The sequence below is a fragment of the Ursus americanus genome, chromosome 10 (assembly GCF_024610735.1).
Source record: "Ursus americanus isolate L20-20 chromosome 10, mUrsAme1.1.p, whole genome shotgun sequence".
Lineage (NCBI taxonomy): Eukaryota > Metazoa > Chordata > Mammalia > Carnivora > Ursidae > Ursus > Ursus americanus.
Genome location: NC_142136.1, coordinates 11,638,964 through 11,652,640, shown reverse-complemented (window position 1 = coordinate 11,652,640; position 13,677 = coordinate 11,638,964). Strand labels below are relative to the sequence as shown.

General features: G+C 49.4%; 1 protein-coding gene across 1 annotated transcript in view; it reads left to right on the top strand.

Moving 5' to 3' along the window:
- The window catches only part of UBAC2 (UBA domain containing 2), a 166,205-nt gene extending 155,196 nt beyond the window's left edge, over window positions 1-11,009 (top strand). Inside the window, exon 9 of the mRNA XM_045811013.2 lies at window positions 9,810-11,009. Within this exon, the coding sequence (XP_045666969.1) occupies window positions 9,810-9,917 (108 nt within the window). The 3' untranslated portion in view covers window positions 9,918-11,009. The remainder of the gene's footprint in view (window positions 1-9,809) is intronic.
- Window positions 11,010-13,677: the final 2,668 nt, after the last annotated feature.

Genomic DNA, 13,677 nt, shown 5'->3' with positions numbered 1-13,677 from the left:
TGCTAGAACCACAAGTCACACTCCTCACAGAGCAGCCGTTAAGGATAGGTGAGGCGGTTCTTAGTGTTGGCGCTTTGAAACACAAGTGTCAAAACACGGCAATAAGAACAATGTGTGTAACTGAAGTCTTCAGGGTGCTTTAATGAATCATTTTCCTTCATCTTCCCAGAATGGTAACAGGTTAACACGTTGTCAGTGTCCGTTTCAACAGCATTTACTTCCTTGCTCTGGTACGAAGAGATGTAAATACATCAGAGGCTATTTTTAACATACGCTTCCTTATTCACTGATTTTCTAAACCTTGTTTCTTGTGTTTCTTGATGACCCTGAACATGGCCATTACAGACTGTGGTTTCATTAAAACATAGAGCCTTCCCTGGGCGTTGTTTGCCGTGGGCTCTCGGCAGCTCTTGTGATCAGTTAGCCAAACTGCAGAAGAGAAAAAAAGTGTTCTTGCCCTCAGGATGTTTACAGTTACATTTAGAAATGTATAGTTAACATATATAATCTCTTGGTTAGTTTGTTGAGGCTAGACACTATCTAAAATAATAATTGTTAGGGGCGCCTGGGTGGCGCAGTCGTTAAAGGTCTGCCTTTGGCTCAGGGCGTGATCCCAGCGTTCTAGGATCGAGCCCCACATCAGGCTCCTCCGCTGGGAGCCTGCTTCTCCCTCTCCCACTCCCCCTGCTTGTGTTCCCTCTCTTGCTGGCTGTCTCTGTCTCTGTCAAATAAATAAATAAAATCTTTTTTTAAAAAAATTAAATAAATAAATAAATAAATAAATAAAATAATATTTGTTAGTAAGTAGTCAAATAACTTGAATGAACAAGACCTCTTTATGCTTAATTCTTCAGTTAAATGTGCTGTTATCTTCTTTATTTAAGTATCAGAGTCATGCTATTCATTGCATTACAAAACAATAATTTTTTGAACCAAGAACAATAAAAATGATTGAGGTTTTTCTGATGTAAAAAAATACTTGAGGAATTTTAGTGAGTCCTTTAAGATAGGAAAGCAAGGAATATTTTAAGAAAGACTGTGCATCTCTTATTAAATCTAGTAATAGACATATAGCCATGGAAGAATTTTGCCACTTTTTCTGCTTTTTGCTATTGTTGTTTCTGGATTTTTATTTCTTCCCAACCTACTTTTACTGTTTTTCACTGAGTCGACTCACAACACCTTTGCCAGTTCATTGGCCTTTGAAGATGCCGTCCTAGCCCCTTTTAAGAATCTGTCGAAACCAAGCACCACCCTATCAGAACTCTTTTTAATAAAATGTGCTCAAATGTCTACTATTTAAAAAATAAGTATATATATTATTCCGTGTCTTTTTTTCTTTTTAACCAGTGATTCTCATATTACACCTATACTCGAAGTGACAATGAAATTTTGTCCTGTTAGCGTCCTATTTTTTTTTTTAATCAAAGTAGGAAAAAACTCACCAAGTTTGTCTTTCTCGAACCCTCCCAATCTTAGAAAACGACTCTTCAGTTTTTTCTTAATGGGATACACAAGTAAAATCAGGCCAGGAAATTAAACGGAACTAAACCAAGCTAGGGCTCAACAGAGGGAAGGTAAACTGTTACGGATTTCAGTGTTCCCCCTTCCAGTCACACCACTTTTCCTCCTCATCAGCCAAGAATTACCACCTGTCTGCTCTGCACCAGGCCGGCCACTGGGCTAGGTTCCCGAAATACAGAGATAAATAAGGCATCATTTCCTGCCCTCAAGTGGTGCAGAGCCCGGGGTGGGGAGACAGGCCTGGAGACAGCTCTAGTCAACTCTGCACAAGTGTCCCAGGGCCATGGAACGAAGAAAGGACTGCCAGCGCCGAGTGTGGGGGCAGCGGCGTGTATCAGCGTGTGGCGAGAGGCGCCCTGCGTTTGGGGAAGCACAGGTGCGTGTGGCTGGAGCGGAGGATGACCTGAGGGGCCAGGCAGGCTCCCCAGCAGTGGTGTGAACTTCCACTTCTGTGTTACAGGCATTAAGGAACCGCGGCAGGATCCTAAACGGGGAGTTACGTCATGGGTTTCCCGGAGGGTGGACTACACATGGAGGAAGGAGCATACTGTAACCGTAATGACGTATGTGACTTCTTCCATGCCTGCCCAGGAGATGTGCTTTCAAGTGCTTATGAGGAGACACACAACCACGTAGTACGTTTATAATACATGAGACCTGTCATGCGGTTCCATTCCTGTCCTCTGAAATAGTCATCGGCCCAAGGAGAGAGTGAATGGCTTTCAGCACAGGAGATGCTTCAGTCTTAGCTGATAAATAGCCAAGTGCATTTAGCCTGAGATAAATCTTAATCTTAGTGAGGTTCTCTTCTCTCTTCCCATCTCAGGAATCTTCACCACTGTCACGGTAAAAACCCGCCTCAACTCCAAATACGCAACCTGACACAAACAATCCCCTTGCTAACATGTTATTTATTCGGGGTACACTTTGTACTTCTGCTCCGTGTGTTTATAATCGCAGCGATTGGGGAATTGGTCCAGCAGTGACTCGAGTTTTGTCTGTTCTCCCCGGTGGATGGTGAGCTTCGTGAGGGCTGGTACCAGCTCTTCCTGTTTTGCACGTGACACGGAGCCTGACACACACAGGGTGCCCAGCAGTGGTTAGAGCAGGGCTGGATGTGAAGGTGTGGTCAGAAAACACTTGTTTCCACTTACAGATGTGTTAGAGAGTGGTGGTACGTCAGACTTTTCCATCTGAACGCCCAGATTAGAAACACGTTTTCTAAGAGAATACCAAAGCTAAATGCGTTAGAATGAAATATTGTGTGGCAGTCGAATAATTAACCAACTTTTGGGGGTGCCTACTGCTGCTGGGTATTTTAAAAGATACAAGCAGCGGAGCTCATCAAGTCTGTCATGAGGGCCTCCTCAGTACCAAAGTCGGAACAAAGCAGAAATGCAAAACTAAGGGGCCTCTGAGGGGTCTGTAGACGGGCAAGAGCATACAGTCACTCAGCCAACAGCTGTGATCCAAGGGGTTCAGCACTTCTGAGGAGGAGGGGAGTGGGCAGGTGACAATGGAAGAGAGGTGCACTGATGCTGAACTGACCGTGCTCTTGCGGCAGAGTGGCCAAGAGGTCACGTGATCGTTACAGGGAAGGGGAGGGAAGGGCGAGCCATGTCTCCCGTGAGTTCTCTTGGGGTGCACCTCCCAGCAGAGTGTGCACATGGCCCTGGGCAGTTGCCCCCCACGAATGGACAAGCCAGCATGGCATTGGGTTGGGCATCTTTCAGGTGGGCATCACTTCCTGCAAGTGTCAAAATTTGGGAAGTAAGAACCCCCAAAACCATTTGTTTTTGACACCCTTAGCTAAAGGGAAGTTAAAGAAAACCACAGTCCTACTTGAACAAAACAGCAGACGAGTATTTCACTGAGAGGAATCGCCATACGTTTCATTGGAATGAATGTCCTATTTCACTGGTGTCAAAAAGTAGTTGAATTGCAGATAGAAGGCTAAAGTAGGGTTTCATTTATTCCCTTGAGTAAGAATGGTCTTGAGCTAGTAGGCACACATGTCCCAATCGTGGAGGATTTTTTTAAAGGAAAGGAAAACCATTATGGATTTATCTCCATCTCTGTAGGTTTCTTTTCTTCTTCAGCAGGGTCTCTCTTTAGAAAGCATATTATGGGAAAAACCCATTTTTCCCAAATGGGCCTCATTTGCCTGGCGAGCACTCCTGCACTGCCTGCTCCTGGTCTAGTTCCCGCACTCCGCTGGCCCACTGGAGGCGGAGTTCAAGGTGCTGGGGGACCTTCCATGCACTGAGGCTAGAATTCCAGTGCCGGCCTCTCCTTGCTGTCCCTTACGTTGAACCTTGCCTCTAGAAAGTCAGGCCTTCAGCTACAGAAAACAGGTATGGGGGTGTTCCATTCGGGTACCGTTCATTTCTGTGAATGAGCATTGTGGAAGGCAGGAAATCATAACACACTCTCTGGATGTTAACCCAACTACACCTATTTTTTTAAAGAAATTAGAGAAAAGGATTATTTAGGTGTTTAGACTAGAAACCTAGGTGAAGTCTATTCTGATGTTCTGTGGTGAGTTTTGGATAGAAGCCTCCTGGTGAGGCACAAGCAGAAGGAGGGTACTACTATGCTCCAAAATGGAGAAGGGATGTTGAATGGAATGCTTTCCAGAAAATTCTATGGGACATTTTTTAAGTTTCCCGAACAGACAGACTACTGGGAACCTAGCCAGGCCCAGCCTGACCTTGACACCAGGTGCACACCTGCTTGTGTCTGTGGCCACATTCCCTTCTGCTGTGGCCTCCGGGTTTTACCAGCTTTATCACTTCAGCCCCAGGCTGTTTATTGGCAGTCAGTTCCTTAAAGAACTCACATCGCTAAACTGAAATGCCCTCTCTAACCACCTCTGGGCACCTCTGTGGTTCTGTGTTAGGGGGGGACGCACAGCAGGCGTGGTCCCAGCCCCCGTGGAGCTCGCCGTTTGCTGGGGAAGATGGGCAACACTCGAGTCACCAAACCCAGTTCACCGCGGGCACTTTGCACGGACCCTCACAAGGAGCCGCTGAGAGTCTGTGAATATGCGTTGAATTAATGACTCTGCTGTACGGGCACAACTTGATTTAAACTGATCAGGGTGTATTTTTGTATTTTTATCTAGTCAAGACCTAGAAATATCTACACTGACATTTTCTCTTCCCTTGGATGTTCTAATAGCTGAACTAGAAAGACAGGAAGCAGTCTGTAGAGGAAACAAATTGGGTTTTCAGTGTGATTTAGTGTGTTTTGTGGCTAATACATATGCTTTGGATGGGGAAGGAGGTAGACTGAGTATTTGTAAATACCATGATTTATACAATCATCAGAATTGAACATTTGCTAGGATTTATACAAATATAAAGTAAGGTTTTCTACGAGTCACACATAATGTAGGCTTTTGTTAGAATTTTATGCTTACCTTTTAAGATTTTTCCTGTCTTTTTTACTTGACTTGGGCTCACCACATTAGTTTTCTTGGCCAGTTCTTCTGTGTGCCGTTTAATCACTAGAAATGTGTAACAAAAATCATTCTTGCGTTTGTGTTTAAGTGTGGCTGTGTTTAGCTATGGCGGGAGGTGTACGTGGGGGTGAACTTCGCCAGGAGCCAGGGTTTCCCCAGGGCCCCAGCATCAGGGGAATAGCACAGGCCTCTCCCTTGACGGCAGTGACCAGGGGTTCGGGGGCTGACTCTCCCGCCCAGAGACTCTCCTTCCAGCTGCCCCCTGCTAGCCGGGGCTCCCTGCAAACAAGCGTGCGTTTGATTGTTGTAAAAGACACATCAGTTCTTTGACCAACAAAAGATATAAAACGAGTAAAGTGAAAGCAGTTAAAGTGAATGCTGAAAACAAAACCCGAGGGTGGTTTTGTCAGATTGTGGGAACCTCTGAACTGAGGCCAAGAGGGTCAGAAGGGGAAGGCGCCACGCACTGGGGCCAGTCAGTCTTGGGTGGGATGAGAATTATCACGGGGCAGTGCACACTGAGAACCTGTCAGGCACCGTTTAGCAGGCTGGGCCCTTCACACACATGTCTCATCCCCACGCTGTGGCAACACGGCGAGCCCGGGATCCTCGTTCCCTGGCCCTCTGCTTCTTGTCGTTTCTGGCTGGTTATTATCCACATTCCTAAGCCCAAGCATACAATTTCATTTTCCCTTGGGTGTTTACTGTTTGGGACACTAGGAGAAACCTACAGATACACTTTCTTAGTGTAATTGTTCAGTTTTTTTAAAAAAGAACTGTTAACATGATCTCTACTTTGTAAGTTTCTTCATCTGGTTAAAGTACAAGGTCATTCAGCCGGGAAAATTCTCCAGTCACACTTGTCTTCTGACCCCTAAGAAACGCAGAAAGCTCTGAAGCCAGCTTTAGCAAAAGGGGCACGATTGCCGGCCGTCAGAGGACGCACGGCCAGCCACTACCAGCTTCTGCCTACAGCCAGCATGCTCTTTGGCAAAGACCCGTGAGGAGGCCGGTCCAGCTGTCAAAACCAGCGACGGTGCACGTGCGGTCATTCATTTCCAAGAGCGAACAAGCTCAGGGGAGGCCTCACAGCAAAGAAAGCTTTTCTCTTCACGCCAACTTCGCTTACGGACCCTGAGCCTCAGCGGGGCCATCGCAGACCTGAGGGGTCCCCTCTGGGGCGGGCAAGCTCTGAGCCTGCCTGCAGTGCAGTCGGCGCTGCTGCTCTGCCGTGGTGGCCCGTGTGGCCAGCCCGTCATCAGCACCTTCTGGACTCCAAGCCACAGAGTCCGTGCACAGAAGACTCACGGACCCGCTGGAAGCTGTGGCCTACCACCCTCAGCTGCTCCCTGCGTGGCTCTGGCTCACACGCTGTCAGCTCCAGGTTGTGAATCACGATTTGTCAGACAAGTAGATATATTGCTGGTGGCCAGGTACCAAGAAGCAGCCTCTTTAGCGCTGCTTGAAGTAACTACTAAAAGTGATGGAGTGCTGACCACGAATGTCGCGTTTGCCACTGCTTGAAGTCATGAAGAATGGCCACAGTGCTGGGTGGTGGTGCTGTGTTCGTGGCTAACAGAGAGAAGGCAGTGGAGCTGCCCACCTCCCCACCAGGCTTCATTAACTCCACTAAAGATGGTGGTTCTTAACCGTATGTCACTGGAGTAAACATCATTAAAGCTTATTTCAGTCCAGGGAACAACATAGGATTGCCTGGATTGGACGTGCGTCCAGCCCAAGTCCTGGTGCCCATCTCCCCGAGCATGCTGCCCAGGGGTAGAGAAAGCAAGGCGAGTCATATTCAGTCTGAAGCCCCCCCCCCCCAGGAAGGAGGAAAGTGTGGATTCTGATAATCAAATGGCAAAAGTGATGTTTCATGTCTGCCAGAGCCTAAAATAGATGATCACACAGATGACTTGAGTGTTAAGAAGAGTGTTGTGGTCTATAGGCACCATCCTGCTCCTACTAACACAGGATGTCATCAAGACATCTGACTGCATCTTGTCACTGGAAGGGATACATTGGTGACATGTGGAAGGATAGAAATAATACGAAATGGGTTTTAACTGGTTAAAAATCTCTTTAAAAAATGTTGGTTAGCCACTCAAGGAGAAAGGGAGGTCTCTAGTGAGTTCTGGGCCCTATCTTTGATTTTGCCTGCTTGACGTTGTCATCAGTTATAACTTGAGTCACCTTGTGGAAGTTTGCAGATCAGCTTTGGGGATGGTACAGTTCTGAGGGAGCTGAGTAACGTAGGAGACAACAGAATTTAAACTGAAATTAGTTTTGGTTGTCTGGGAAATGACCAGAGGGCATTTAACAGAGTGTGCGCTCCTAACCCCAGAAGAACAAATACAACCTTACTGGGTGGGACTTGAGAAGCCCAGCTTGAGAGCATTTCAGGTGAAAATACCTGAGTGTTTTTAGCAGGCCCCGGCGTAACTGGCCACACCAGTATGATGTGGTGGCACACGGGGAGCACGGGCACACGCACGGACACACGTGCGTGCACACCGCAGACGCACTCCCCCGCTGCGCTGAAGGTCGCCATCCCAGGCCGGCGGCCCCGGGCGAGCACTGACAGGAGCACTGCGCTAGAAAGCGTCGGGCCCTGAGCGCAGGAATGAGTAGAGCAGCCACGGCCCTTATTCCCGTAGTCTCAGAAGGCTTACAACACAGTGGCAGGGAGCAGTCCTCCCTACAACCACAGGGAGAAGTCACAACTATGGCGAGCACAGGACAGAGAACTTCTCTGGGGTTCCTTCCAGTCTGGGAGAATGGGAAAGGGTCAGGTGCCCCCAGCGCCAACGGGTGAAGAGGAGCTAAACAGGCCAACGGAGGAAGCACCACCAACGAAGGCGGGGGAGGGTTCCGCAGGGCCTGGGCCAGACCGGGAGTGGGGGTGCTGGCCCAGAGAAATCAAGAGGGGGAGAAGGGCCCAGCCTTCAGACATTCGAAGTGCTTCACGCAGAAAAGGGAATAGGGTGGTTTTCTGTTATTTCAAAGGGCAAAATTAGGACCTTTGAAGTACCACGGATGCAACCAGTGAGAGGCAGACTCTTCTTTGATTGAGGAAGAACTTTCCATCTTGGCAGTAAGTGGGGAGTGTTTGTGATATTCTGGGGAAGGTGGTTCTTCCCTCGAGCAGGAAACGAAAGCAGAAGATTCCTGCCATTCTGTCCACACTGTCCATCAGCCCGGGGCGTGGAGCTGCCCATGGCCTACGGCACCTCAAGTCTCCTGTGAGGGCCATGCCTCTCGCTCGCTCACCGGCGGCCCTTTTCCCAGGCCCCGACCGTTCCTTTAGAAAACAGCTGTCAAGTGTCTCTGACCACAGCCCACAGTAAGAAACACGGCACGCAGCATACATGTGTGTGAATATGGAGAACTGAAATGAAGTTTTATGGAAGAAAGACCCTCACTACATGCATTTTTTAATGCTAATCTTAACCCACTGAGCGTTCATGACGCACTAATGAGGGATCACAGCCTCAGTTTGAAAGACTCCAGCTAGAACCCAGCTTCTGAGAAGTGCCCCCTGCCTGTCTGCGTCCTCTCCGCAGGACTAGCCTCTCTCCCTAAGGCTCCTTGAGGGACGAGGGCTCTGGCAGCGTGGGCAGTGCGGAGAAGTGACTCCGGCCTCCTCCCCTGCCGCTGCCTGGCTCTGCACCTCCTTCCTCCCTCTCCTCCTCACTGCGGGGGGGGGGGGGGGCACGCCCTGCTCTCCCAGCCCTGCTCACACATACCCCGACTCCCCTAGCAGGGGAAGGAGGGCAGTGTCAGGCTCTTTCTTTCCACTTCGCACTGAGCGCATCATGTTCTGCAGGAGAGATTAGAAATGGTGACTAAGTCCTCAGTCCACAAAAGCCTCTTGAACCCACATGTGGTGAAAATCCCAACAGTTTGTGTCGTTTTTCATTATATATTATTGCAAATGTATGTTTCAGCATAAGTACAAGGAATAGATTCTTTGGGCTAGTTTGGGGTCATAAATATTTTTATAATACATTTTTAAGTGGGAAAAGAGGTTACAAATACACTTTAGTGGCACTGCCCACTTCATTGGAAATTGTACGTGAAAGTACAGGAAACCTGTATTCACAGATTCAGGATTTGTGGTCAAGAAAATGCAAGCCTCATCCTCCCTACGCTTGGTGACTTTAGCTACCTCCTTCCTGGCTTCTGCCCCAGGCCTCACCCCCTTTGTGCGTGCATTCTCTGCTGCTGCCCAGAGAGCACCCCCCCACCCCCCCCACCCCCCACCCCCGCAACTGCTGCAACTCACGTGAAAGGTTAACGGGGTTTGGGCATCCAGAGGACCTTCTCTGGCTGGGCGATTCCAAGAGCCTGCACACGGTTTTCTCACAGCTGTCTGCCCACGTCAGATATAATCCTCAATTAAGCGATCGTTCGCATGCGCAAGGAAACGTGACTTGGGAAGTTGCTTGCAGGAATGGGATTTGGTGCTGAGGTCGTGTGAGCGCAGGGCTGCTTGTGTGGACCGGCTTTCCGGGCGGCTCCCCGTGGGCTCGTCCCCCCTCTGCTCGTCCTGCAGATAGCTCGACCCTTGGGTGCTCGTTCCTTGTCTCTAAGATGAGGATTAAAAGAGATGATTGTACTTATTAGCTAGATGTTAAGCACTTCAAAATGTCTTGCCCGTTCAGAATTTTTTAAAAATCAGATTTCACGCTAACATGAAAATTACGTTTTTTTCTTCAAAAACCTTTCCTCCAAAACTCTCATGAGGACCATTTTGGGGGCCGGTGGGTTAGTAGCCAAGTCCCCAGCCTCATCAGGTTCCTGGTTTTGTTTCTGTTTTCAGGTTGCCCGGCTCATGGAGATGGGGTTTTCCCGGGGTGATGCTCTGGAAGCCCTGAGAGCTTCCAACAACGACCTGAACGTGGCAACCAACTTCCTGCTGCAGCACTGAGGGTCCTGGGCGGCTGCCGGAGCCGGGCCGGGCGGCTGCCCACCCACAGTGGGCGCGGCCCCGCCGCCGGGGCAGCCCGGGGCCCCAAAGCCCTCCCGGGTGGATGTTCTCCCGTGCTCTCCTGGGCAGACGGTGGTCCCCGCCGCCCCTCCCTTAATTCCACGGCCATTACCGTTAAAAAAAAGTCTCGAAAATAAGTTTGCCATTAAATCAGCATGTATTTTCTATCTTTATTTTTTTATGGGGCATTTTCCTGAGTTTGAAGAATCATCACTCGTTCCTGATGTGTTTAAAATGCATTCAAACTGCAGATTTCTGTAGGCAACTGACTAGCACCCCCGATGGGAAGGTACTGCTCTTGTAATATTACTCTGCTCACTGTACCGTGTCAGCCTACGTTATGTCTGATCATGAATGCCATGACGGGAAGGAGGAATGTTATTCAGGAAAAAGCTGGCAAAATACTCCTTACGGACTTTTCTCATCACTGTTTTTTTCCTCAAATTTGCTTTCAAACCCCAGTGGCCGCTTGGTGTTCACCTCTCCTAGGGGCGAGCAGTACCGATCTGCTGCACTCAGGCTTGGCCAGGCCTGAGTGAGGAGAGAGAAACAGAAGCAAATCCACCCCACACGGTTCCAGCCCATGTCAGTCCAGGGAATCTTCCTAACTCCCCTCCTCACTTCCATTACAGAAAATACTGATAATCAAGTACTGATGCAGGGTTCTGGAATACTCTGTGAAACTTAACTGGGGTTCCTTTTACTCAGAATATGTACCGTTCGCCTCTCAGGCTGGGGGTGAAAACAGGACAGAGAGCCCCGGGGGTTCCCTGGAGCGGTGTGGGGGCCCGGCCCACATGCTCGATGGTGGGCCCAGTGAGGGCCAGTGCTCTGGACTTTGGGGCCATCAGAGTGAGGCACGGGAAGGAGCGAGGCCGAGGTGGGCCGCGGAAAGGGATTTACAGCAGGGGGGCTGTTAAGATCAAAGGCAATTATGTGACTCTTGTGTTCTGCAAAAGGAGCAGAAATGTATCAAATTGATGCAAATTTGGACAAGTGTAATACTTATAATAAAGTTTTTAATGTGTTTTACTTTGTGGTATTTTTTTATTAGACTTACCTAAATAAAACTAATAAAACTTTGTTCTAGGCTGTATAATTTACCAACAAAAAATTTTTAATGATTTTTTTTTTTTTTTTTAACCAATGCTCCTCTTTCTTCAGAAGATTCAGGTGCTTTTTTTTTGGAAGTGAGGAAAGTCCCTTTGTTCCTGTAAGACTGGCCCCATGAGGCCCCATCCTTAGGCCTGTTGGGGCCCTCGGGCTGCTCAGAATAGGGGTTGAGATGACTTTCTGGGAGCTCAGCTGGTCCCAAGGCACAGGCCCTGACTTGATCTGAGTCTCCCCACATCAGGGTCTTAGGACAGTGGTCGATGAGCAGAGCGTCCCCAGCTGCGTTCACAGGCCAGTGGCTCGTACAAGACCGGCTGAGTGCACTGAGCTGCATTCCAAGTATGAACCTCTGAGCCAGTCTGGACCCACCCTCTGACCCTCCAGCCCCGTGTCCGGAGATCCACCATCTCCTGTGTTCCTTCTCTCAAACAGCACTGAGCAAAGTCAAACCAAACCAGAGGCAGAGGCTTCTCGGTGCTCGTCTCCCAGAGGATGGGGAGCAGACAGCCCCACTTCAAGGATCCCAGCATGCGGCCTCAGTCAGAAGGAACTAAGCAGCCTGCAGTTCCGGTTTGCTTTCTGGGTCAGGGTTCTCTCCCAGATGGGATCCTGTCCCAGGGAACCTCATCCTGCTGAAGGAGCCTGTTATTCCCGACTTCCAGCCTCCAGCTGCCCATCCTTTGCACACAACTGCCAGGCCTTTTGCCACCTTTGTCAGCTGCCACCCTCCAGACCATCCCAATCCAGACCACTGTGCAACCCCACACGCACCTCTAACTCTTCAGCCTTGGGCACATTCTCTGGACCTCATGAGCTCCCGTCCCTGGCCCGCTGCTCTTCCTGCAGCCAGCGACTGCAGGAGCTTGGATATCCGAAAACAACCCCCTGTGGTCAAGACCCCCAGAAATCCTGCAGGCTGATGGGACCCCTGAAGAGAAACCTTCTGTGTTCAATGCGTAGTGACGCATGCCAGAGGGGGGCATCAGCGAGCCATTAGGTTTGGTTTCCTAAAGTCTAGAAAAGATCTTGCAGACTTTGGACTTGGTGTGAACAGTAAGAGACCGGGCCTAATTTTCAAGCCAGCAGATTCCAGACTGTGAAAAGAGAAGAGGAAGAAGGAAAAAGTAGTCTATGGTCAACCCCTCCCCCCACCCCCGTTTCCCCTTTTCCCATATTAAGGAAAGTCTGCCTCTGAAGTCCTGATTCATAAACCTAGACTGAGCTTCGGATTAGAAAGGAAAGGAAAAAAAAATCAGGGAGCATAAAATTGAGCATAAAACTGTGACGCACATGTTCCGGTACCGTCTAGAATTTTTCCTGAGTCCCCAAGTTCAGGTTCGTGCAGCAGTAGCTCTTAAGTGGAAAGAAAGGGGTCTACACCATGCACTTGAGTTTTATTTTACTCAGGTAAGCTGAAGTGGTGTTTCATTTGTGAGAATCAAGGCTAATCCCCTAACCCCTGTAGGACATTTGTAAAGGGACAGGCCAAGAATGTCAATTGGCTTTCTGGCTCAGGCTACGGTTTTAGCTCTGAAAATGCCGTCTTACACGGAATCATGTGAATTTGCTAACCTGCTGGCTATGGTTGTATCTGACGGAGAAGCCCCAATGGCCAAGTGGTGGTACCTCGACAGGACAGAGGTGGGATTTCAGGCAGAGGTTGGGGGAGGGGTGCACCTGGTTTGGGTCTAGGGGAGGTGGGATATGGGGGTGCTGGGGGGAGTGATCACCAGAGGGGGAAATGGATCTGAAAAGAGGCAGGAATTAGACACCTAGATTGGGAGTCCTGCTGTGGGGATCACAGAGGAACGTAGGTGACAGAATATGGAGACAGGAAAGAAGAGGCTTAATTTCCAGCATTTCTAGTGGAGGAGGGGAATGAAGAGGAGGTGAGAATATCTAGGAGGGGGTCAGGATGCTGATGCTACAGGACAAGGGCAGGGGGAGAGGTAGTGTCAGCTCAGCAATGGCAGGTTTGGGAGGACAAGAGCCGGAACATAGGATAGGAAGGAGAGCAGGGGTCGGCTGTGTGCCCTGGTCCAGGAAATGTGGGGAAGGAAGGGGACAGGGGGACTGTTCCTGGGTCAGTCTGTAGGTCAAGGCAACCAAGCTGGTGATGAGAGACCCTGAGCTCTAGGCCCAGAAAGGGTGTGATCAGGACAGTGAGGAGGGGTTGGCCTTGGGAACCAGGAAGGACGTTCTCTCCTCCAGAACCAGAGAAAGGAGACAAGGAAGGAAGCTAGGCGAGTCGTAAACTTGGAGCGAAGTTGAAGTTCAAGTGGTAGTTTCTGGCTTCTTAATAAAGAAGGAAGTGAGGATGAGGGGTCCAAGGTGGGTCTGGGAGCTCGAGGAGAGAGGATAAAGGCTTGTGAAACACAAAGACTCTGTATCGGCCCCTCGCATTTATTCCCTGCAATATTTTGGTCTGCCGAGCCCCGGACGGATGCGTGGGAATTCCAGAGCCCTGAGATATTTAGACGGAAATTCAGGCGGTCCCAGAAATGAACTCCAGTGCACCGCCCCTCCTAGTGCCTTCAGGCTGACCCACACCTGTGCCCTTTGTGTTCTGAGCAGCCCTGGGGGCTGA